Below are 27897 nucleotides of genomic sequence, written 5' to 3' on the forward strand. Positions count from 1 at the left end.
ATGTATGTATGGGGTCTTTTTTTTACAAATGAAAAATATCATTCCTTTTGTACATGTACTTTGTATGGTATAAAAATACAAGTGTGCTTTTCTGATGTATTTGATTGTTTCACCAATTCTTTATGTATTTTATTGTTTCAACAATTTGTTTATAGATGGATAATGTAGCTTTCATTTTGGAGACCGTGGGCATTCGATTCCAATTTTTTTTAGGAAGGATGAGCAGCAGAGTCTGAGGGTGTAAAGATGTAGCATTGCATGTAATTCAAGTATCAAGAAGGAAACATAAAAATTAAGCTTTAATATATGCATTTCTTAGATATGTATGATTACAACAAAGGCCATGTTCGAGCACTCCTTTTTTAATGAAAAATAAGTTCATATTCTAGCATGAAATCACTGCACATAAATAAAGCTCTGAACAGCAACAAAAACAGGCATCAAAGCTCCAACACTCAAAACAAGAGAACAAAAGTGACACAAAAACTTATACAAATCCCATCCCCATTTCAACTTATGAACACAACCCCCCCCCTCCTGCACCCTTCTTGAAAAAAAATAATAATTATAATAAAATAGAAAAAAAAATGAATAACATAGAAAAAAAATAGAGCCATGTGGAAGTGAAATATTTCCTCTGAGAGTGAAAAATTAAACAACAAATTTTTTGCATATTAATCATGGGCGGAAATTGGCCCCAAAGGTAGGGGGGCGCTGGCATCGGCGGCGAAAGCCAACAATTTTAGGGGGGACCACCAAATTATTTTGATAATCAAAAAAATACACCAAAGGTTATCAACCAAAAATTATAGGGGGACGCAGAAAACTAAATTTGACAAGCAAAAAAAAAGAAAAGAAAAAAAAAGGTTATAAAAAAAAAAAATTGAGGTGGGGGGGATCGTCCCCCACCTCAAATTAAGGGGGGGTACACTTCCCCCAGCTTTCGCCGCCTATGGATGCTGGCAACTCTGACAAGTTTAAAAAAAAAAAGTTTATCCCCAAACTGTTCATTTTAACCCAAAAAAGTTTGACCAAAAAAGAAAAAAAGAAAGAAAAAAAATGTATTATTGTTACATGTCCCCCTATTATTTTGGGTAGGGGGACGTGTCCCCCTGGGATTTCCACCCATGAATTTAATTTTAGAAAAGTCAACATTGATATTCCACTGTCAAAAGCAAATCCAATTTCCAAATGAAACGATAATCAACCACCTAGACTCTTTGACTTGAGTCACATAACCTTGGGATGATAAAATCTTTCTGTGACAAATGTATGTATTAAAATCAATATCAGAATAATTATCTACGGTATAATGACAGAGATTTCCCAAAAAAGGCACAACATAATCATCAAGTAAGCAATTGACGATCTAGTTCAATCCAGCATGAACGACTCACTATCGACCGCTCCCATCACCCTGCCAACCGCAGGCGCATCGGGCAGCTCGACTGCCGAGAGACCGGCTGTGACAAGGGTAGCATCACCCTGCCAACCGCAGGCGCATCGGGCAGCTCGACTGCCGAGAGACCGGCTGTGACAAGGGTAGCTGGCATCTCTTATATCTGGACTGCGCAACGTCAGAATCACGTAAGTTTGGATTTTTTGATAATTCAAATATATTTCCAGTCAAATTGTATACCTAATCGGATTCTTGTTTTACTTACCATAAAAAAATTTCGAACATTTACGCGTCCAAAAATTTGATGAACTTTCAAGCTCCGATATCCACACTTTACAGGCGAGTTTCCACATTGAAACTTATAATATATGTACAGAAAGAGCACATCTTCAGCTGTCTGTTAAAAGGCACGAGATTGCACCTACTATGTGCGCATGCGCTTTAAACCCCATTTTCAATGAGCCTCCCAGACAGAGGCGATGCCACTCGCAGCAAAACCCGCGCGAAAACCGTGCCACCAAAACCAGCGCTCGCGATGCCCCGTATTCGCACATAGCTACATCATGATGAGGGACAAATAAGCTTCCAGCTTTATGTCTCTACATCCAAGTAAGTAAGTAAAACCTCCTGCCAGTCCTGGCTAGAGCCTAGACACATAGGCCTACACACAACGCATTCAAATGGGCATGTTCTACACTAGACCAAAAGCTTCGGTCTCTGTTTTGTTGGTTGTTCAGCTGAACTTCGTTGGCTTCACTCACCAAATACAGAGACCGAAGTTCTAGCGCGATCTGTACAGGGGACTCAATGGCCATATGTTTATGTACTTAAGATCGGATAAAACGGCGAAGTGAATTTGCGCGACAGCCGAGGTAAGTCACTGTTTTTGTTCCTTTTAACTTCATTTTTCTCCGTTTTTTGGCAATTGATGCCAAGAGGGAATATAAATTTGCACTCTGGTCACTATAATTTTCGAAATTTTTATTCATTAAAGACAAAAATTGAAAAGCCCCGACGGGGGGATTTTACATTGCAAGTCCCCTAATGGTGGCTGCACGATAGCGAGCCGTCTGTGTACGAGGAGAAATAAAAAAACAAAAATGTTAAAAAACTCCTCGAAACAGACGGCTGCCAGCTGTCTAGTTCTACACCTACAACTGTACGCTCCCCGGCGATTCAGCTCTCGTACAGTTCAAGTTACTCCATCACAGATTTGTGAAATGCCTATTCGACATCGTAAGCATAAAAATCGCATGCGCCTTCAAGCTAGGTGACCTCCTACTTTTTTAAATTTTTTTAGGGACCCCAATCGAGAAAATCAAACAAAAATCTCCTTCGTTTTACACTATTAAAAGCACTTACCTCGATTGAAATAAGTGTTACAAATCTATTGGAACAGGTCTTGTTATTCCAACATGTAAATGAAATGTGGAAAAAAGGGTTCAAACTTGGCCAAAAACGTTCAATTTTCCCATTGACTCCGTCCGCGCTGCATTGTGTCAATATAGCCTTTGCGGCCATGCAGTTTTAGACAGTTTGGGGCGGAGCTAACTGCGCGAAAATATCAGGTGATCGCTGGCGCATCGCGTAAGTCCGATGACCCCTAAATCTAGTCTTGTAAAAGACGTCGTCAACCCGCGCCGTTATCAATAAATGATCTCGATCCCGAAATATTTCCACCCAGTTATTTCACTTTTAATGTACGCATCCATCGAACATTGACTGAACAGAAAGAAAGCGTGAGTGAGTCAAGGAAATGAGAGAAAACAGAGAGGGCAATCGGGAGAGTATTTAAATTGTTTTCAGATATTGCTTGTGTGTCATTTATGTAATAATGAAGTCATCAAGCTCACCCGGCAAGCTCGAAGAGGACGAGCAGAATACAGATAATTTGATCGTTAGATTGTTACATTGTTATGATTTCATTCCTTACTTTGATCTAGAGGATGGTGAATTCTTCTTATTTAGATAATCATGTCACGAGCTCTGTCTCTTTATTTTGGCAGCCTAGCTAATACCTCGGTTGCGTTTGCTTAGCATGCAAAGGCCGTCGGAGGTGTGAAAAAACGCCCGTCTTAACATTTTAAATAGCTCCGTGGTTTGAATAAAAATTAATAAAACGGCCGTCGTATTAACAAATGTGACCGAGGTAGAGGCTCCAGTGGCGTAAGCGGAAGGGGGGGGGGGCGGGGGTATATATAGGGGCTCACCTTAACCCCCTTAAATTCCCCCCTCCTATTTTTTTTGCTTGCTTGCTTGTCAATTTTTTTTTGGTGGGGGGGGGTAAGTCAAGACCAAGTCGAAATAATGATGATTATTTATTCTTTATGACTTCTAGACGATCTTATACCGCCCCCAAGAAAAACACACCTAGCTCTTACCAGATCATTCTTCCGCGAGCACATTGTTCCCCTTTATTGTTCCCACTTACGATAATGACTTAATGTCGACCTTTCTCAATGTTTTCATATTTCTCCCCCCCCCCCCCTCTCATCGCAAGTGGGAACAAAGATACGAGGGGTGCATTGAGGGACATGAGGGTTGAAGGAAAAGAGTAAGTTGTTGAGATTATGGGTTTGGCGCCCCCCCCCCTTATCCGTTGTTTGAAATATATTTTCTATACATGCTTACACACACAGAAATCATATACCAGTAAAAGCCAGTGATCTAATCTTATGTTTTTATGGAATAGAATCAAGTTATTAAGAACATTTAAAAATTATCTTTGCATGTACATATAGGCCCAATTTGAGTAAGGTTTGGGGGATGTTTATATCGAATTCTGTCTTTATAATTTATAAGGTTTGAACATTCCCGCAGTGGAAAATAAATTTGAATAAGGCCTACATATTGATTTTAATTATGAATTGTAATGGATGATTCTTACCCGGATGCCCTCGTCCATCTGGAGTATTCCCTGGATCGGAAGGCAGGGGGCACGCCCAGCTCAGGGATCCCTGGGAGTATTCTCGTTTTTTCAGGCTAGAACACACAAACCCATCATGGTTCATTCAGAAGATCAATGGAAAGAGGTGCTTTTTCACTGGTCGGCACATGAATGCTTTGACCCAATCAGAAGTGAAAACGCAAGAAAAAAAATCATTCATCTCATGAAATGTTCCCATCGATGGCGACGGAATGTCTGGCTTCCAAGACCTTATCGGACATGCGGTTTCATGTCTGTCAACACCGCGGCAACTTCAGAGAAACAAATTCTTTCACACCCTCCTTATTCCGAAAAATCCCCGTAAATTACTTTCTTTTTTTGTCAACACCTTTCGATATCGATCTTTTAAAGTACACCCTTTAAATACCGACAGTTGTAATATTTTGGCATTTCTTTACGTAATCAAATAATTTCTTTTGTGCTGTCATACATGAAGAGTTCATATTTTGGGGGATCTTGCAGACTGAACAAATAAAACGTTTTCTCATGCAGGTTCCCTCATGTTATCGCTGTATTATTCATAAATGATGCCATGTCTGATTTGTACACCTGTTAATTCTTCTGATGTAATACTTTTTGTAAATGTTCATGATTATGACTTGTGAAATAATGCCATATCTTAAAATTGACGAGAAGAGCTCCACATAGCAACCTTCAGAATATTTTTCTTTTTGGACTACTCACAAGTAGCCAGGGACACCAAAGGAGGGGGCAATAAGATAAAAAGTGAGTATTTTCGATCGTCTGATCGTTGTTACATGATGATACCCTTTATACCCCCACCCTATCCCTGTCCCCTCATATCGACCCTCAACTATCACAGGTTTAAGTTGAGACTCATCGCGGAAAAGGAGACAATTAAATGGAGAAATGTGAATGAGCCATGAAGGCCCCCTCCCAGTGTAAAAAAAATCAATATATGGCACATCCCTTGATATATCAGATTTCAATTTCAATTTGACAGTCGCATTGGATACCTTATTTATTTTTATGGGGTAGGCAGTGGTATAAAAGCCCCATATTTTTTGTCAACGCAGGTCCATGTTTTGACTATCTTTTCATCCATGACAGGGCATGATGATAAGACGAAGTGTTTGAAAAATATATTCCCATGATAAGCAGATTACGGATGTATAATTCAGGGGGGTTCTACGAGAAACATGTTTTTTCCAACTCTCCGCTCAATCATACCAATGACCTCCAATTTCCAGGGGGGGGGGGGGCGTAAAAAGGTTCTTTGCAGGAATTGGCAGAATAATTATCGTAGTTCAGGACATACGTACGTTTCTCCTATTAGGCAAATCATTTTTTATTTAATTTATTTATTTTTGTTGATGGCAATGATATCAAGGGCGCAGCTTGGACCGAGGGAACGAAGAGACCCCCCCCCCCCTCCGCCTGCATTAGAAAATAAAAATAACTGACGTCTCGTCGAGCAATTTTTGTAGGCCTATATATTAAAATAATCAGAATGTATGATCTCTGTAGAAATAAAATCTTAAATATGTGTGATTGTGAGAGGGCATTGTGCGTAAATATTGCCATTAAAACATTGATTTTTTAATAAACAAAATATATTTTAGTAGGCCTAAACAATTGATTACTAATTGAAAAGTATTCAGCTACACACCGAGGGATTCCCCTATTTTAATTTAGCCCGTACGAGCGAGTGTACAGTTAAAGGATACACACAAAGAAAATTCACGAAAGTGATGATTATAGACAAATTATATATGAATGGAAAGGTCTTGTCTTTTAGTTTTTATACACAAATATGTCACTAAAAAGTCTTACAGATGTTGTGGAAATGCAAGAAATGACATTAATAGAGACCCTTCTCAGCCCCCAGCCGCCCCCAGGCAGACATTCACGCGATCGAAAACAGTCGAGAATAATGACGTCACATGATCGACTACACACTATCTCTCTGTGCAGAATACACTGATACACCTTCCTGGTCTCTATTTTTCTTCGAATTTACCGTTTTCTTCATGTGTTGTGATATCCGATTTCGACATCTTCAGACTATAAGAGAACCAGAACTGTGTTACTTTGTCCATTTTTATTGAATTATGAACTGGAAAGACCGATTTTGTCCACTCGACAGTCTTCGTTGTGTTGCTCTGATTCCAAGCTGTACGGTCCCATTCACTTGCTGCCGATGCAGGTTACGCTGTTTGATCCAGTCAAAAGTCAAGGTAAGCATGTTTGGAAACTGTAGTCTGTACTTGTTCTGACGATGCATTCAGGTCAGATGACAGATACAGATCTGATATAATTTTAGAATCATGCATTTTGGCATGACTACTATTAAAATTAAAAAGTCTTTATTTTAGAAATAATGTTTTTGCACAATTCCAGCAGATTTTTCTTCACAAAGACTTCAGTCAGATTTCTAAATAAACTGGTCAGGACTCAGGCGATTAAATTATTTAGGAGCACTGGCATGGACCATGGCTGAAAATATGCTGTTTCAGAGGAATGTTTGGCATTATCGTAGTTTTTGTCACCAGTCCATTCACTGCCGTTTATTTCGTCAACGGCGGTGATCCACTCCCATTGACTTTGTACACAACGAGCGCACAAACACCAAATTTCACGATAAGGCCGAATGTTTTCACGATAAGGCCAAATGTTTAAGTTTTTATTATACACAGGTCTAGTACCCAATGCGTTTATGCTCAGGAGGGCCCTGTATCGTATACATCCAGATACACAGAATTATATCACCATAATGCCGATGTCATGAAGCAAGACAAATTTTCAGCAGTGGTTACCCTGATCATGCTGATTCCTGGCCAAAACTAGAGTCTGGTGTTTCTTTCTGATTAGAGTGCTTCTACATATGAATGCGTAGTGCCTTCAACATAAAACAATGAAGATAAATGCACTCTTTGTAATGACACAGAGTACCGTACCTCAAGTGATTCACTACCGCTAAGTGGTAAGTAGAGTGGGGCCTACACAAACATCACTTGAGCGTTGAGGTAGAGCACCAGTGTTCTGAGTGGAATTTTTCAGGTGTCTAAACCTACTATTATTTGTTGTTGACCGGGAATTACATGCCACCGCACGTCGTCAATCATCAAGATAATGAAATTCATACTTTGATTTGATTATTTAAATTATTTCTTTATTTTTTCTCTCTTCTACACACAGATCTGCACACTTGCTGACTCTGGTGACTTCTGGTCTCTGCTCGCTACTTCAATCTGGGAGATTCCATCATGTCTTCTTACTGATTTGGATATAGCCATTTTTTTTTCACTCTTTCCAGGAGCTACGATGCAAGTTTTGGACTGATAATGATGCAACAGAAAATTTATCTTTATCGATCTTGGAAACGATTTTGAGCACAGTTTTGGAGAGAACTAAAAAAATTGACTTGGACAGGAATACAGCTTGTCGAAAATAAGAACACACAACTTAAAACGAAAAAAACAATTTTAATGTTATTAGGGCATTTTGCAAGAAATTTTCTAATCAATCACACGTCCCAAATCAAGGGTAAGTCCTTTGATTAAAGACAAACATGTACATGTAGTTGAACTGCTATTGCAACTCAACCTTATTACGCTTGAATTTGAATTTAAGACTTACGCTTGATTTGCAATGGAACATAAGTTTCTTGCAGTGCCCCATATTTGTGTTTTGTTATCAGATATCTAACGTGCTGATTTTTCTCGAAAGGTATAATATATTTGTCCTTTTAAACGGTATTTGAATATGGGTACGCCTTTTATTTGTTTTCCACAATATTTATTGCATGTACATGTATGAACAGAAGTGAAATATTTATTGTGAAGCACTGAATGTTGTGTGATGGTTCATCATTTTGTTTTGTTCTAAGACTGTAAGCCTGGTGGGTGTGAGGAAGTGGCCTGGATGAAAGAAAAGTGAACATGTGCCCAATTACAGATTTGCATATTTTAAGACAATTTTGTTTCTGGATAAATATTGCTATGCATTCCCTACATTAAGAGTAAAGGAGAAGTCCACACAATCAAAAATTCATTTGAATTTAAAGAAAAATAAGATATTGCAGGAAATTTCATAAAAACTTTGATTCAAATTAATATAATTACTACTCTAACATTGAGAAATTTTGCCTAATTTATAAAACGATGATATGCTCATCTGTGTCGATGTGCAAATTACACTAACCGTTATGTCACACGCACTAAGTTCTTTTGTATTTTGTTGTTTGATATATTTACATGACATGTAGATTTGATATTTAATTTTCTATTTATTTTCTGAAAAATTTTCAGAGGGATTTTAATTCCTCCAAATAACATTTAGAGTTACAGTTCCGTAAATGTAACCTATTGTGTTCGGATGAAGAAATTCCTATACTCAAATCTGCAAAGAATTAAAAAACAAAATGCCACAAAAAAATTAGAAACGAATGTGATGTGACAACACTAATTTGCATATCATTGTTTTGTGACTGTTTTGAGTAAAAACAGCAAGGGAAATTACTCTATTCAAATAATTTTTAGTTGATGTGGACTTGACTTTTAACTCATCCTGTACCCCTCCAATCCCAAATAAGAGTAGAATCTAATCAAGAACTTGAAAATCAAAAGCAGCAATTAAATAAGATTTGATAAATACAGGTCTGAATGGGATTTCACAAGAAAAAAAAGCTGCAGGTAGGGACGAGAAGGAATAAAAAAAAATAACCAAGGTAATCCGAGTTTTGAACCAGGGTCCTCGCACACGACAAAACGATGGCCAACACGTTTGGCCACAGACCACTCTCTACGTTGTGGTGTGCTTTTAAGATATATCAAACAAAGTCCGCTCGCCGCTGTGGGCTAATCATGTTTCGGCAATTCAACTGCAATTTCGATCATTTCGCGATGGATATTGCCATGTTATTTTGTGGTTCCTGACTTTGTTACGTAATGAAATTTCATAATTTTTTTTCAGTCGTGACGAAGAATGTCTATGCATTATATTGATTAGGCTTACCTTTAGAATCCAATGTCATGAATCGATTACAAAAATCTCTAGATTTTAAAACGAGAAAACAACGGATACGTTGTACTTTTTCAGAACTGAACTAATAATAAGTCTTTGACACAGAAGTGGATACATGGATACTAAGATACGTGGATACACATGGATACGAGGATACGTGGATACTGGGATACGTACGTGGATACGTAGGATAAGTGGATACATGGATACGATGATACGTGGATACGAGGATACGTGGATACGTACGTGGAAATATACTCAGTGGATACATGTGGTTAACGGATACGTGGATACGAGGATACGCGGATACGGGGATACTGGGATACGTACGTGGAAATATACTAAGTAGATACATGTGGTTAACGGATACGTGGATACGAGGATACGTGGATACGAGGATGTTTACAGGGGGAGGATCCAGCTTTCGCTACAAGGGGGAAAGGAAGGGAGAGTCTGAAAAATTTCCATCCATTTCTGTCGGTCGTTAACTAAAAGTAGAAACTGGTTGGTTTATAATTCTTTTCTTGGTTTAATCATGGACCTACCAAGGTACTTGTCTAGTCAGGATTGAGAATACATTCTTTATTATCCGTCCTTAATCGTTTAAACGCAAGTTTTTTCTTCACATTTTCCTTTTTTCTGCTTTATAATTGCGACAAGAACTATTTTTATGCTAATATATGCGAAATTAATTTATGCATATTTCTAAAAATTCATATAAAATACTTTTTCTTCTTTAATTGTGGATTGATTTTTACTTGCTCATAACTTTCTCATTATTTGTCCGATTTTTCTCAAACTTTCGTTGATCTGTGTCCGATTTTTCTCAAACTTTCGTTGATCTGTTTCTTTGAATTTTCTGTTTTCACACAAGCGATATTGTTCCAAAGATTTCATTCTCCTTTAAGAGTTATGTATTCTAAGTAACATGCACGTATTCTGGGAGGGGTCGTTGCCCTTGCTCCCAGGGTAGGCAAAAAAGGGGGCGCTGAAAAGGGGAAGCAGCGGGTGGAAAGAAAAGATGAATAAAAAGGAGGAAGCATGAAGAGAAAGAGAACTAAGGGGAAAGAGAGAGAAAGAGAGAAGAGGAAAAACAAAACAGGAAAAGATGAATAAAAAGGAGGAAGCATGAAGAGAAAGAGAAATAAGGGGGATAGAGAGAAAAAGAGGGAAAAGGAAAACAGAAAAAGACATAACAAAGGCACCAAATTGACAATAAACAAGGGGGCGCCTAGTTGCTCGTAATGAGGGGGCTACAGACTGACGTTAAACTAGAAGGGGCTCCAAATTGATGTTAGACCAACATGACCAACGGGGGAATCAAATTGTGTTATAAGGAAAGGGTGACAAAGTGACCTTAAACATGGGGGCACCAGGTTTATCTTTTACCCAGTGAGACCCAAATTGACCTTAAATTCTTAGGCGACACCAAACTGACCTTAAAAGGGGCGCTAAAAAGATGTTCGCGTAAAGGTGGAGCAAAATAATATTTCCAAGAATGAGTGGCACCTACAGTAATTGACCTGTAACGGCGGGCGCCAAACTGGCGCCAAATTTATGTTTGAGTAGGCGCAAACCATAATTTAAACTTGAAAAGCGTCAAAATAATTTCAACTTAAGGGGCGGGCACCCAGGCAATTTTCCGTGTAAGGAGGGGGCGCAAAACTGAGGAGAATGAAACCATCGGAATAAGATCATCATAAGAAAAACCAAAAAGAGACATTTTGAGGGTATTTAATAGTCCACCAAAGAAAAAGGTGTTCATCAGTGACATCACACATCCTTGTCCCATTGCCAATTGGAGGATCTCCATAGCATTAGTAATTGTAATATTCAAATGCTTATATAAACTTTCTCACTTTGTCCTTTTTTTTCTCAAACTTTCTTTCTTCTTATTTTTTATTTTTCTTTTTCTACACAAGCCTATTTGTTCCAAATGTTCCATTCCCCTTTAAACAAAAGAGGTCACCAAGTTGATCTTCATCCTAGGGAGTGCGACAAATTTACCTTCAACTTAAAGGGGACCCCAAAGTGCAATAAATATGGGGGTACCGATTTGTCCCGAAAGGAGGGGCACCAAATTCACCTGTAACGGGAGGCGCAAAGCTGACCTTCAAATTTGGATGGAGGGAGACAATATAAGGAGAGGGGGAAAAAATGACCTTAACATGGCGAGGAGGCTCCAGACTAACCTTAAACTAGAAGGGGCACCAAATTGATGTTGGACCGAATGGGGCGTCAAATTGTCCTATAAGGAGGGGCGTACGACACATATCACATACTGCATTCCAACAAGACAGTATCTAATTACCAGTTTATTAATTGGTGATGATCTAATTATAGGTATGTCGTGTATACATTGTGTACAGCATAATCGTAGTAAAAATAATTAATGACAATTAAGCACATTATTTAACACAAATTACTAAAGAAATAAAAATGCATACAACGTACAACACCCACTACAAAAAGAGTCAGGAATGTCCGTTTTTAGTTTTAGATTTAAATTTCCACACAAAAACGCGCTCCGGACTGAATACAAAACGTGATTAAAATATAAGAAATTTCTGATCGCAATAGGCCCATAACATATTTTTATTCGCGCTTTGCACTCGAATCACTAAGTTTAGTCAGATAACATTCCTCTTCACCACTTCAAATAGCGGTAAGAAAATCAGCCTTTTCATAATCCGGTCACTTTATTCAATACTTATCTAGGCATAAATTCATGACATATTATAAATTACATTTCATAATAAAGAATTAAGAATAAAACGAGTCATATAGGACTAATACTTATTCGTATTTATAATCAGAACGAGACATTCACATAATAACCAACCAATGAAAGTCAAATCCAATTTGTGCTCAAAACGAAATATTATATCAAACGCGTCATTGCATGCCGATGTTCTGTTACAAATGCAGTTCTAGTACTCCATGCTCTTTTGAAAGTCATCTGGATGTTAAGTAGGAAGATAATTGTTTTTAAATAAGTAATTTATATGCCAATATTGCACTCCTTACTTCTTATTCCTATCCTTTTCTCTTCATCAAGTTCATTCTTTCTATAATTTTTGAAAAAAATAAATTATATGCCATTCATGCAATAACTCATTAACAAAACTTTTTATTCACTCCTTTACTTCTTATTCACATCTTTCTTAAAAAATCGGACAAAAAATTTAATTATCAGGTCATTTTTGAACTATTAAATCTCTAGTTTTAAGTTAAAAATGATAAATAGAACGACTCATATTAGATAATTCATAATCAAAACGAGACAATCACATTGACGAATGGCTAAGTTACACCCAGGGAGTAGGAATGACTGCTTAAATCCGATGACCGAATCTGTAGGTGTTTAAGTAAAATTGGTTCTTTAGCGCTTTATAAACAACGAGATAAAAGCGCAACAAGACATAGCCCTGAATGAAATTAATTTGTTTAAAAAAACTTGAAAAGGCATAACTTTCCTATTTTACCTTTTTTGATGAAATAGCTTGTTACTCATTTTTCTACTTATTCAAATCAATAATTTTTTGGGTATAGAGTTCACCTTTTATAAGCTGCATATTCGTACATGTTATTATATTAGCCTTTACTAAAAAATCTATGATAATCCAAACAGTTTATTTATGTTTTGTTTACTGAAATCAACTTAATTAAATAAAATCAATTCTAAAAAGGATTAAAATTTATAGCTAAAATTGTAATTATATGGGCATAGGCAATTGATACATGTTTCGCTATAAAGAGAGCAGCCAATTTGGAACAATTAACTTATTAAAGTAGCCTTTTCTATCTTTCTCTCAAGAAAAATACAAATTAAAAACGATGTAAATTATCTGGCAGAAAGGGTAATTAGGGTGCGTGATGCTTCGTTCTAAAAGTTCTTTTAGTATCATGTACTTCTTTATGTGGTTTCCATGTTCTAGAGTATCAGGAACTCCTTGATGTTCCTTCATAGTACCAAACTATCCACATATCAGCTTATCCGCGTATCCACGTATCCAATAGTATCCACGTATCCGCGTATCCACGTATCCACGTATTCATGTTTCCAATAGTATCCAAGTATCCACGTATCCAAGTATCCATGTATCCAATAGTATCCAAGTATCCATGTATCCACGTATCCACGTATCCGCGTATCCACGTATCCACGTATCCAAGTATCCATGTATCCATGTATCCAATAGTATCCAAGTATCCACGTATCCACGTATCCATGTATCCATGTATCCAATAGTATCCAAGTATCCACGTATCCCCGTATCCACGTATCCACGTATCCAAGTATCCATGTATCCAATAGTATCCAAGTATCCATGTATCCACGTATCCACGTATCCGCGTATCCACGTATCCAAGTATCCATGTATCCATGTATCCAATAGTATCCAAGTATCCACGTATCCACGTATCCGCGTATCCACGTATCCAAGTATCCATGTATCCAATAGTATCCAAGTATCCATGTATCCACGTATCCACGTATCCAAGTATCCATGTATCCAATAGTATCCAAGTATCCACGTATCCATGTATCCAATAGTATCCAAGTATCCAAGTATCCACGTATCCATGTATCCAATAGTATTCAAGTATAAGTATTCATATACATGACATAAAAATCTCCCGTTATCCCTGTATACATATCAACGTATATCATTCCTTTACAAAATATAAACATCATGAACATGATTATATACCTTCCCACATGTCCTCCATCACGCTCCCCCTCATTGACCCTTCATATCTTCCCTTTATAAGTCCTCTCATTTTACATCTAATATTGCTGCCACTCTCTCTTACACATCAACCCCCGGGCATCAACCATATTGGACAAGTCGTGTACCTTACTCCTTACGGGGCTACCCCCCCCCCCCCTCTATCCTTTATCCATCTCCCGATTAATTCGTTCACGAACATAGAGGGCGACAAATTGCTATCATTGCACAACGGAGGCTAGGCAACATTATTAGGAATAGGACGTTGCTCTTGTAATCGATTCATGACATTGGATTCTAAAGGTACTCCATTGATTATAATATCAATTTGTCGCAAGTGTGATTTCTAAGTGAAAATATGCTTTGTTTATTCAAATATATTTCTTGAAAAAAAATCATTTTTTCTAAGCTAAATATCGGTTACCAAAATACGTTAAATGTGCGCTTTATTTCACTGTTCAGTAAATTCAAACTTTTATCTATATAACAAGACCAATCTTGTGAGGAATAAACAATTCTAAGAGCAAAAAAACGCTGATTGGAAAGATCGTCTTCAATGGGCTGCTGTCAGCTCAGCTGCTCACGCTCATTGTGTGACGTCACTCAGCTGGAGCTCGCAAGAGGACCGATGGAAGGCAGAAATATGGCATGAAAATAAATCATTTTTGAGAGCTGATTTCTGCAAACTCTAATGACTATTTTGAAAAGTGAAGTTATATATCTGATTAGAATACTTCCCCTTTACAATGATGACCACAAAAAGGCATTATAAAATACTTTGGATTCTTCGAGTGTCTCCTTTAAGTTACAACGAACATGTCCATGCTTTTTTTACACACGCAGTAGTCTCATCCACTCTAATTATTCCCATGCCACCATCTCGGTCACAGACCTCACGCAAATGTAAACATCCTTGCACAGAATTCACACCACACCACACAGTAACTGTATACCGCCATTATGCCATGTACAATATCTCATACACACGACCTTTCAAAATCACGGCGATTACACGTGATTAACATTTGTACATGTAACTAAGGGGGGGTGAATGTTCCCAAGAGAACAATTGTGCTAGCCTTCATCCTTTCACATTTTAAAATTATTTTTATGAATTTTATTTTTATGATATTCGTTCACAACGTTACAGAGTTTCAACAAATTTTACAAATCATAAAAATTGCCTGAATCAAGACTATCACATGGTCTACGTTCGTGATAGGCCCCTCCCACCACTTCGGGCGATCTTCAACTTCATGACGAAAATTACGTCACGTACACGTCATATGGAGGTTTTTGCTTTGCATTTTGGAATTTATAAGTCAGTTCACTAATTTTTTTTTCTTAAATTAATCTAGATGCAAGACTTCGTCCCAAAACCATCTTTTTTAAGAATGAAAAGTCCCAAAACGGACCCCAAGATGTTTTTAGTGAATATCTTGAAGTAGAAAAGGGCGGGTCCTTCAAAAAGATTATACAGCTCTGCATGAACTTCCAAGACGGCCCCTGAGACAAGAATTTAGGGAAAATCCCCAAAGATGCAGCAAATGCAGAATTTTTATTGGTCAAATTTTGGAGGGCGCCGCCCCCAAATCAAGAACTTGGCTCGCTCACACGCAATCGTGGTGACGTCATGGTAACGGATCTCGTGTGCAAAACTTTGAATTTCCCATTGACTTTATACACATACAAACTCTGCACAATTCATGTGGAATACAAGGACAAAGTACGATATTTTCCCATTCAATGGACAAGTAGAGGTAAGCCATTCGAAAAAATAAAGATCTAAAGAACCACTGACCAATAATTACCGATCCTTTAGATAGCAAAATATTCTTAGCTACCTGAAATAACTCAATTTAGGGTGAAATTATCAGTCAAGAGGAAGCATCATCCGGGGCTTCGTAGGATCAACGGACGCGCGCGACGCACTCGCAATGGTATGTAGGGATTTTGATAGAGAAAATGCCGTAGGTAGATGCCAAATTCAATAATTAATTTCTATAAGACTGATGCATAAATTTGACATTTCTTCAGTAATTATAAAGGTTAAATGGCATTTATATCGAAGAAAATATTTTTCAAAAGCTCATGAAATACCGAAAAGCAAATATTTACCACTATTTCCTCTTCCTTTTTCGCCTCAATTGAATTCAAACTTGGCGGACGACACCAATTCTTGGAATTCCGAGGTAATTGAATCGTATACGGTGGCTGAGAGAATACAAAGGACTGACTATGGGTTGAAGAAAACTCTAGTCAAGATACAATATACCGGGTGCAAAGCGTTCAATAGTCAGTTTTAAAAGTCAATGCTGAAAGAAAAATTAAAAGAAAAGGGATATATTAAAGGGATAAGTATTCCCTAAAAAACAACATTTTCCCTATATGATATACTGGTGATGTAAAAGGTTAATTCTACCCCAAATAGAGAGAGAAAATAATAAGACAAGAATAATGCTGAAAACATCACCAAAATCAGATGTAAATATGACAGTTTAGATTTTGCTTATTTCCAAAAAATAGTTTAAAGACACAGCATAGGTGATATGCAAATTAGAGAGATGATATTTTTATTTTATCATATGAATTATATATATCAATTTTGTAGATTTGACAAGGACACATTTTTATTTGAAGCTATGTAACGATTCCACATTTTCAGCATATTATAATGAGGATTTTTTATATTTATTTCATGTAATATAATAGAAAAGAATAGTGTCGCGAGTTGGTATATATCACCATCTCCATCATCATCATCCATGCATTATCACCATCATATCACCATCAATCATTATCTTCATCATCATTATCACCATCATCAACATCATTATCACCACCATCATCATCACCATCATTATCACTATCATCATCATCGCCATCATCATCACTACCACATCACCATCATCATCATCACCATTATCACCATCATATCACTACATCAATCATTATCTTCATCATCATTATCACCATCATCACCAATATTATCACCATCATCATCATCGCCATCATCATCACCATTATCCCCATCATATCACCATCAATCATTATCTTTATCATCATCACCATCATCATCATCACCATCATTATCACCATCATCATCACCATCATTATCACCATCATCATCGCCATCAATCATTATCTTCATCATCATTATCACCATCATCACCAATATTATCACCATCATCATCATCATCATCATTATCACCATCATATCACCATCAATCATTATCTTTATCATCATCACCATCATCATCGCCATCATCATCACCATCATTATCAACATCATCATCGCCATCATCATCATCATTACCACATCACCATCATCATCACCATTGTCGTCATTCCTCCATATCCATCCTTCTCCAGCACACAAACATGATCGCTTTTAAGAATAATTTTAAAACAAAGATGAGACAGAAAGTCTTCAGTTTGCTAGTTTATTGCACAAAATAAAAGTTGCATTTTATGTTTCAACTTTACAATCATCATCATCATCATCATCACCGCCACCACCATCACCGCCACCGCCATCATCATCATCATCATTCTTCCATATCCATCCTTCTCCAGCAAAATCATTTTAAAACAAAAATAAAACAGAAAGTCTTTAGTTTGCTAGTTTATTGCACAAAATAAAATTTGCATTTGATATGTTTCAACTTTATAATGATTCATACTATCTCTGACAGTTTCCTCTTTCTTCACGGCGAGTCGAAAACAGCAGTTTTATTCATTTTTATACAGACAACCTATATGTAGCTGGTACAAAAAATGTTAAAACGGCTGTTTTCGACTCGCTGTAGGGCCACCTTAGAGCAAATGTGACCGAGGTATAAATACTTGTGAAAATATCACATCTCGTTCGGAATAATATGCCTGTATATAAATATCTGTTCATGTTTCCTTCAGGGGGAAAAACCGTTTTTATTCACTTTGTCAACAATTTGCCTACTTCTCAGATATTCTAATACTACATGGGCTAAACCCATTTGGTCTACCACCAATATGCCCAATTGCCTCTTGGTCGACACTACACTTGATCTAACACCCACTTAGTCCAATATTCATTAGTCTAATGCTCAGTTGGTCTACTTATAACAAATGAAAATTTGAAAAGATTTGATATGATTAGACAAACTGGAAAGTATCCCAAATGAGTGTGAGACCAAGAGGTCATTGGACCAACCATTGATTATACCAACTCTGAACCTTAAAACCTAGATTTATCTTTAGTAACCCCCCCCCAAAAAAAAATGCATGTCTTTTTAAAGTCCATTATTAGATTCTATCAATACATGTGCCCCTATACTGTTGTGGTGTGAACAAAAAAAAAAGGTGTTTTATTGGATCAATTTACTAATTTAACATCAGAATTCCATTGGGTGCCCGATCATAATAGAATATCTGCATATTTTTGTTTCGTTTATATATAACGCCTTCTCAGACAATGGGCTGAAAATTTCAGAATATAATCTTTGTCAGTAGCTTTCTAATATCCAATTACTAAACAATGCAAGGTAAGTGCACAAATAACTATTTTGAAAAATAAGAAAAACATTGCAGAGAGAGAAAGCGCTTGATTTAAATTTGAAACCTAACTACTGGGAAAAAGCCACATTTAAATTCTAATGGGTAAAAAATTCATTCAAAGATTACCATGCTTTCTCTAATATTGTAATGTTCAATGATACTTGGGTATGGTTCACATGACTAACCATTTACCAAAAGTTTAGACAGGCTTTAAGTTGTCGACTTATTGACCAATCAAAAACCATTCTTATCCTGCTGCAAAGAGTTGTCAAAAAATAATTGAGTCGTCAAATGGGAATAGGAAAATACAAAAATATAATGAACTTTTACAAAATAAATGATACATTACAAATGCCACGAATCTGGAAGAAATATCATGAAGCCAGCATACAATAGATGTGTGGTTTAAAATTCTAGTTTAGTCTGGGGTTAAAGAGAAATGCCAGTAGTTGCAGTAAACACTGATTTCATGAGAAAGTCTGTAAAACCAGGCTTAATTGTCAGTATATCATCGAGGATCTAGATCTGGTACAGTCACATAAACGGAACTTTGTGAAATCTTGAAATCTACGCTGAAAATATTCACACTGAAGATCACCAACACAGATAAGCGCACGTGGGACATCATTGCTTTGAATGTCGTGCCCGACACTTGACCCGAATCCTGTGCTTATTCACTAATTTCTCAGCAATTACACAATTTCTTCCAGAATCCTTTGGCACATACTCTTTATTTATACAAACAGACACTTTGGTGGTCATTTCATTGGATTCTGTACAAACTCATTTTGATATCGTTACCAAAACTGGCATTTACCTTTAAACCTAGGTTTAATGATCAGAATACTGCCCATGAGGTTTAACCTCTACATTAGATGTAGTGGGAGAGGGGGTAATTTGTACACAATCATTCACACTAAAAGCTCTCACTTTTGTACATAATTCTTTTTTTTACTATATACAAATTCTTCAGTTTTCAAATATATATATATCTGATGAATTTTAGAAGCTTACAGATTCATCTAACTTTCCATCACATTTCCAAGTTTTCATCAATTTCAATTATGCACAATACAATACACATATCATTCATCCCCATTTTTTTCATTTAAATATATATTCTTTAAGTGGTCTACATGATGGATTAATGATAACAAGTGGAATGCCTCTGGCCGTCTCACCTGCATCACGCGGTTCAATATAGCAGCAGTGCTGACTTTGCATACTACTCTAACTCACACAAGATGTTCAGTGATACATGGTTACTCTTATGTCCTCTTTTTATGAACTAGACCAATAAACTTACAGAGATATGATGGTTATTCAACAAAAAACCCCAACATGGCCAAAGTTCATTGACCTTACATGACCTTTGACCTTGATCATGTGACCTGAAACTGGAACAGGATGTTCAGTGATACTTGATTACTCTTATGTACAAGTTTCATGAATCAGATCCATAAACTTTCAAAGTTATGATGGTAATTCAACAGATACACCCAATTCGGCTAAAGTTCATTGACCTTTGACCTTGGACATGTGACCTGAAACACGCACAGGATGTTCAGTGATACTTGGTTACTCTAATGTCCAAGTTTAACGAACTAGACCAATAAACTTTCAAAGTTATGATGGTAATTCAACAGATACCCCCGATTCGGCCAAAGTTCATTGACCCTAAATGACCTTTGACCTTGATCATGTGACCTGAAACTTGCACAAAATGTTCAGTGATGCTTGATTACTATTATGTCCAAGTTTCATGAATCAGATCCATAAACTTTCAAAGTTATGATGGGAATTCAACAGATATCCCCAATTCGGCCAAAGTTCATTGACCCTAAATGACCTTTGACCTTGATCATGTGACCTGAAACTTGCACAAAATGTTCAGTGATGCTTGATTACTATTATGTCCAAGTTTCATGAATCAGATCCATAAACTTTCAAAGTTATGTTTGGAATTCAACAGATATCCCCAATTCGTCCAAAGTTCATTGACCCTAAATGACCTTTGACCTTGGTCATGTGACGTGAAACTCATGCAGGATGTTCATTGATACTTGATTAACCTTATGTCCAAGTTTCATGAACTAGGTCCATATATTTTCTAAGTTATGATGACATTTCAAAAACTTAACCTCAGGTTAAGATTTCGATGTTGATTCCTCCAACATGGTCTAAATTCATTGACCCTAAATGACCTTTGACCTTGGTCATGTGACATGAAACTCTAATAGGATGTTCAGTAATACTTGATTAACCTTATGGCCAAGTTTTATTAACTAGGTCCATATACTTTCTAAGTTATGATGTCATTTCAAAAACTTAACCTCAGGTTAAGATTTGATGTTGACGCCGCCGCCGTCGCCGTCGGAAAAGCGGCGCCTATAGTCTCACTTTGCTTCGCAGGTGAGACAAAAACAGGGTTGACACGATGCTTTGTTTCAACATATAAGTTTATTTGATGCACAAATTTTCACGATGCCCAAGTGTCTTTCTCAAGTGACTGACAACAAAATATGCAATTCTATGTACAACCATGTTGGAACAAAGCATGAACGTTTCAACCTTGTTTTATCATTTGATATATTTATATACATATATATATATTTATCTATTGCATATTATTTCAAAACGCAGTAGCCCCATCAGTAAATGAGATGCTGTTTTAAATGGGGCCATGCATAACAAAATGCATAGAAATACAAACACTTATATGAGATATATAGTTTAAATATTGCACTTTTTAGTTAAACTGTGACATTTCCAAATTATTGAAACAATATAGTTGACAAAATACAAGTTCAAATGGGAATATTCTCTTATAAACAATACACTCTTAGGACATCCATAGCACCTATTGATAATGTAGCATTACATATATCTACATTTAATTCCTTACTATTACTCTCTCTTTCTCTCATTCTCAACCTGAAAGCCTTTGATGCCCTTCAGTTACTTTGTTGATTCCACTCTTCTCTTTCTTTCTGAAGCTCTCTTTCCCTATTTTCCTTCCTTGCACCAGTTAATTTTTTTTCCAGCCTGGGTACGTGTTTAATAGAGCTGTTCGCAAGCTACGAGTGACTTTACGAACGACTGGTAATCCTGTCTTAGAAGCTAAATAAACCGTCAATGAACATATGCAGTATATTATTTACCACAAAAAAGGATCACCAGTTGTTCATTCAGTCGCTCGTTACTTAGGTCATAACTTACAAAGAGCTTTAAGAAACACTCCCCCGCTTCAGTTCTTAATGCTGGCCTTATCTCTAAGCAATGATAGCTTCACATAGGGTATAAGTAAAGGTCAAGGCCAGCTATTCTACAGGACAAATATTAGTTAATCCACTCCACCCCTCCCCTACTTTCTTACCTCTTTCTCCCTAGCATCCCTTAATGCTTTCCATCCCCTTTGCTACTATGTCCTCTCTAAAGGCGACCGCACACCTTACGATCGGTCTGCGACCTGATTTTGGAATAATACGTAGTATAATTTGATGATAATATAGAGACATGGAATATCTTACTGTGTAATGTTCGAAATCATTTTACGAATACACATGTTCAAATCTGTGACTATGCTATCATCCTTCTTAGAATAAAAGGAAATTTAACATCTAGCCGTAATGACGTCATAGCAGTCGTATGATTGGTTAGGATTTGAAACTAAATTGGCCTATACTCCAAAATAAACGCTTGCAATCTTTCAAAATGGTTATATCAGTATTCTTTCAATTAATTTCAACCTGTAATAAAATCATATGCTCCATTCATAATCTCAGAAAATTAGCAAAATGCGATTTGTTCCAAAATCGGATCGCAAGCAGTCATAAGATGTGCGGTGGCCTTGAATCTGCTAGCTCGATCTCTATGCAATGACCTCTCCATATAGCACATAGTAAAGGTCAAGGGCAGCTTTTCCACAGGACAACAATTAGTTAGTCAACTCCACCCTTATCATACCCCCTTCTGTCTCTATCTCCTTAGCAACCCTTGATGCTTTCCATTCCTGTTGCTACTATCTCTTCTCTTAGTCTGCAAGCTTGATCTCTAAGCAATGACCTCTCCATACACTAGTAGCACATAGTAAAGGTCATGGGCAGCTTTTCCACAGGACATCTACTTGTTAATCCACCCCACACCTCCTCTACTTCCTTCTCTCTATCTCCTTAGCATCCCTTGATGCTTTCCATTCCTGTTGCTACTATCTCCTCTCTGAGTCTGCTAGCTCGATCTCTAAGCAATGACCTCTCCATATATGGCATGGTAAGGGTCAGAGGCAGGTCGGAGGGCAAAAGGGATATAAGGGCTGATGCTTCCAGTTCCTGTACAAGGTAGCCAAGTACACCTACAAGGAGATTGAAAAAAAAGAGTAAATTTTCAACAACAACAAAAAAAAGAATTAGAGGCTCATCTCAATCCACAATTTTAATCCCCATATGCAAACAGGTCAAGCAGAAAGTAATACACAGAGATACAAATTACATTAAATGATATCAGATGAGAAGCCCATTTATATTCAATACAAAATGAAGCCAGAAATGCGAGAAATAAAAGTATGATTTAGCTAGATTCAGGCAAAAGGCTGAAAAGTTGGCATTAATTTGTAGTATATAAGTCATCAAGATAATGGCAAATACCGTAACGGTGTATTAACTGCACCTTTTTCTCGGCGGGATAGAATCAAAAGTCGGGGGTGCGGTTTATACACGGTGACGGGTCTGAGCCAGCCCGCCGTAACCCCTCCTGTACATGTACGATGTCTGCCAGTTCACAACACATCGAGTGGCCGGGCGTAGCCGCCCAGGCAATGTCGTTTAGAGGGGTATGAGCCACGGGTAATGGGAATCGATTATTATGATCATCTTAATTAAATGTTGTCCATAACAAACGCACCCACCTTCATGACACTAATTTTGACTTTATTCTCGATTTAAAGTAGTGAAGTTCCCTGGCTAATTTAAAAGAGACGCCAAGCATACTCGGTAATATTTTGTCACCGATGAGCGAGAGTTGAGTGAGCTTAGATATTGCGTTGTAATGTGGTTATAGTGCGACTTAAGCTGGCGCTATTCAAATTTCCGTTTCGTGCCAGATTTTTTTTTCCTTCCTGTTTGCTTTTCATAAGATACCATGTAAACCACGCACGAGAGAGACGGCACGAAGCCGTAAAAAACAACTGGAAAAAATGTCAATTTCTTTGTTTCTTGAACCTTCCTGTAATCCTGTATCCAAAATTCATGCTAAGACATCAAATTTCTGAAAGTGATTGTGAGGTTGTGATGCAAGAAATGTGAATGTTTCTTCCTCCTACGCTGGGAAAGACACAGATCATAATTTGATGTACTGGCATGACTGGTACTGTATCGTAGTTTGCAATGTAATGACAGTGCTGTGTGTGTACACTGTGACTGTGAGGTGAGTGAGTGTGTAAGTTGCCAATATTGTCGGGACCGTTCTTTCTTTCGAACATTTGTAGATGAATTGATCAAGAACAGCAGATTTCCGCATACCGGTAATCTCTTTGGATACTTTGAAATCTTAAAAACTTAGATTTTGTTTCTTTGTACCTCAAATATGCATGTAAATGTAAGATTTTTTTTTTTTTTTTTTTTAGTCCAAAGTTGGGGGTGCGGTTAATACACCGTTACTTACGGTATATCATGATTTAAAAAGGTTTCAGCAAATTCCGGAGTTATAAAGTCTTTAAGATTCATACGTTGTCATTTGCAGTGATATCAACAAATGCAAATTTATGGAAACTCCTGAATGGTGCAATTCATGTGGCCAAGAGCAAATATCTCATAGAATTCTAACATTTCTTTTCTTCAATATTGTTAATGAGTTGTAAGGAGCAGGATCCCTGACCCTGAATAGAGGAATACTTCATACATCAATTTGCCACAAGACAGTTATTATAAGCTACTAAAATCCAAGTACCTCATTGGTCCATTTACAGACATGAACAGATTTGTCATTGAAAATGTGGTAAGGTGCTTTGTGAAAAGCTACCCTGGTAAAATAATCACCTGACAACATCTGAAGAGAGATGGCTTTGCGAGTCTCCATCCCATCAGTAGTCTTCTCTTCCAGACCCTTGACAAGATCTGAGAGAACATGAGACCACAGGTCTTCCCGATGCCCGCAGTGTTGGCTTGAGAACTCTACTGCTATGCTTGGGTATTCTTGAATGACTACCGATAAAGCAGTCTAAGGAAAAAGTTATATTAATCATTTCATAGAAGCAAGGGAAGTGCTTTGAAAGAATCAGTCAGTGATTTGAACTGATAAACTTGCTATAAGATTTCAGTAGCTTATAACAATAGTCAGTCAAAATCGCTTCCTATGTTTCATGAAATGCTCATTAGGTGCTTACTCAGTAAAAGATGTAAGCCTCCTCTATGTCAATAGCCCCATGCAAAACTTAACAGAATATTTGAACATTATCATTAGTAGATTTTACCATACTGACCTTTGTATCTAGTTTTGTTTGGCAGAGGAGCTGCAATGATCCCTTTCCCCTGCATTCTTTCATGTCCTCAATGCCGTTGATGACGTACAATGACACTTCATCTGTCAAGTGCTCTGAGCAGAGTAGACTCTATGAAAAGGAAAGAGGAAATCTGATGGTTAATTGCCGAGCAACTTAATAACCTGGGTGTAGAGTTGAATAGAATAAATAAATGCCTTGCCTAGGGATACAACTACCAAGACAGAATTGGAACATTCAACCCTTTAGAAAAAAACAAACAACCACTGCAATCTTATATCACAGCAAGCAATAATCCATAGCATCTGGAGAAAACCCATATGCCTAAGTTGGAACCTCGACAGAGGTTTATTGACCAGTATTCTCATTAGGGAAACGGGGACATTGCTCTTGGTTGGCATATAACATTTGGAAAGAAAAGTTCTATGCATGAACCCTTACATCACAGCATCTCCACATCAATGGCACAAGGCTATCCTTGCCAGAGCTTTACTGACCTGTAATCTCATAGGGAATTAATTACAGCAGGTAGGAAGCAAGGAACCATGCTCTTTGTCTGCATCTACCCTTGAGAAGGAAAAGTTATGTGCATGAACCCCTTAATAATGAGGACCCCTCGGTAGACCAGCAGCACCATGATTGATGCTGCTGAGTAGGACCATTCTCCACTTTTTCATTTACCAATTTACATGTTTCATTTTATATGTACCATTATTCATTTTTCAACGGAAATAAATTCAATTTAATTAAAAACTGCATCTCCAAAAACTAACATGGATAAGTTGGAACCTTGCGTGAGGTTTACTGACCTGTAATCTCATAAGGACTTCATTACAGCAGCAGCAGGGACAAGGAGCCCCACTCTTTGTGGGCGTCTGGGGCTGGGTCACTGAACCACTCCGGCCTCTCTGTAGCCTCCAGTTCCTGGCCTTCTGTTCTAGACCAGTGCAGGTCTGCCTTAAAGAACCTTGAAAAATGAAGAAGAAAAAAATGCACTTCACCACTACTATAGTTTAACAAGAAACTTGCCCCAAGTTTAATTATCACATTTTTTTCCTTTAATTTGGTATGCATTTCATGTACTTGTTAATTTCCTCTCCTGCCATAACTTGAATTCTGATTCATAGTTTCTGTGTTTAATGAATGTCATTTATCGAGGGCTTGTCAGAGTGTGAATTATTATTATTATTTTTTTTGCTAACTGTACTTAACTTTACACAAATCAATTCAACATCATTCAAAATGTATCTTGAATGAATCACTTTCCATGACTTTCGAGAAGATTTGATAAATAATTCCTGACTTCCCCAGACTTGCTCTCTCCTAAAGAATATCATTTTGAATATCATTTTGAGAATCCTCAACTTATTTAGAATCATCCTGACCTTGGGAGGCATTTCATGAAACAATTTATGATTTTTCACTGACTAATTTCTCTGAGCCAATAAGATGCACAGATTTCAGTAGCTTTTAACAAATAACCACTGCAAATCAATGAGGGTTTCTTTCATGAAATGCACCCCTGATAAAGTGTGTCTTACCTTGGAAAGGAGGGAGCTTGTTAAGCCAGTTGAATCTTGCAGCAAAGCAGCCGTCTCCCTGTGGCTATAAGAAAATAAATGCAAAGGATGGAATGAAGGGTGGGGTCTAAATCAGGTCTGAGGCTTTATCTCAAACAATAGAAAACATTAGGGGGACAAAAACCAAATGCAAAATATAATATTAATAATAATGATAATAACAGCATATTTACCAAGGGTAGCCACTTTAGTTCCGAAAACTGTTCTCCCAGCGAGCCCTGCTATTATTATTACCCAACTGAGCTAGGCTACCGATTCAGGTGCACACCACTTTTTGAGGAATTATTTCCTGCCGGTAACCATTCACCTCACCTGGGTTGAGTGAAACAGTGTGGATAAATTTCTTGCTGAAGAAAAACACGCCACGGCTACGATTTGAACCCATGACCCTCTGTTTGAAAGGCGAGAGTCAAAACCACTAGAGGATATGACATTTGTAGCTTACCACATGTGCATGTGTACGTCTACAAGCTCTGGATGTGTTCATCATAGAAGGCTGGTCAGCATGGAGCAACTGGGATAAGTATATCGAGACAATCTCTGGCTACAATTGGAAATAAAACATGAAAATTCATTAAAACAATAGACACAACCAGCATTTACAATGCTCTCCAAGAAAGGACACCCAAGAGAGACAAGAACAAGAAATGTGGTGTTTAGGAAACAGTTTCCTTTGATGCCTGTTACAGTGGGGAACCCTTTTCAAAAGAAACCAAACTTGTGACCTTTATGGACAGGTACCCTTGATGCATGTTCCAATGGAGAAAACTTTTCAAGGTAAACCAAATATGTGGTCTCTATGGACAGGTTTATTTGATACTTATTTCAACAGGAAGGGGGGGGCTTTCCAAGGGAAACTGAAAATTTGGTCTTTCTGTACAGGTGGATTTGATACATATTTCAACGGGGATCCCTTTTTCAAGGGAAACCAAACCTAAGATCTTTATGGACAGGTTCTTTTGATACATATTTCAGAGATGCCATGTTCAAAGACCAGCTTTGCGTGAGATTCTCCGTGAATCTGAGTGAGATCACAGACATTTTGTACAATGTATATGGGGATAGGATGTGATAGTTGCGTGAGACAGAGATTTGAGGGGATGAACAAGAGTCCAAAATGCTTGAGTCTCACGCATTATGCGTGAGATTTGGTAGCTCTGATATTTCAATGGGGAAAAACTCTCTGAGGGAAACAGAACTTGTGGTCTTCCTGTACAGGTGGA

General features: G+C 37.4%; 2 protein-coding genes across 3 annotated transcripts in view; both read right to left on the reverse strand.

Moving 5' to 3' along the window:
- The window catches only part of LOC121427348 (RING finger protein 207-like), a 38657-nt gene extending 22370 nt beyond the window's left edge, over nt 1-16287 (reverse strand). The window contains exon 1 of the mRNA XM_041623696.1: nt 16184-16287. The gene's annotated coding sequence lies outside the window, so the exon portion shown is untranslated. The remainder of the gene's footprint in view (nt 1-16183) is intronic.
- Nucleotides 16288-21023: 4736 nt separating this feature from the next.
- The window catches only part of LOC121427544 (Hermansky-Pudlak syndrome 3 protein homolog), a 30293-nt gene continuing 23419 nt past the window's right edge, over nt 21024-27897 (reverse strand). For both annotated transcript variants that reach the window (XM_041623989.1, XM_041623990.1), the window contains exons 15-20: nt 27120-27218; nt 26636-26699; nt 25904-26061; nt 25077-25205; nt 24634-24814; nt 21024-22952 (exon numbers count right to left, since the gene is read on the reverse strand). In XM_041623989.1, the coding sequence (XP_041479923.1) occupies nt 22774-22952; nt 24634-24814; nt 25077-25205; nt 25904-26061; nt 26636-26699; nt 27120-27218 (810 nt within the window). In that variant the 3' untranslated portion in view covers nt 21024-22773. The remainder of the gene's footprint in view (nt 22953-24633; nt 24815-25076; nt 25206-25903; nt 26062-26635; nt 26700-27119; nt 27219-27897) is intronic.

Source organism: Lytechinus variegatus, chromosome 14 (assembly GCF_018143015.1).
Source record: "Lytechinus variegatus isolate NC3 chromosome 14, Lvar_3.0, whole genome shotgun sequence".
NCBI lineage: Eukaryota > Metazoa > Echinodermata > Echinoidea > Temnopleuroida > Toxopneustidae > Lytechinus > Lytechinus variegatus.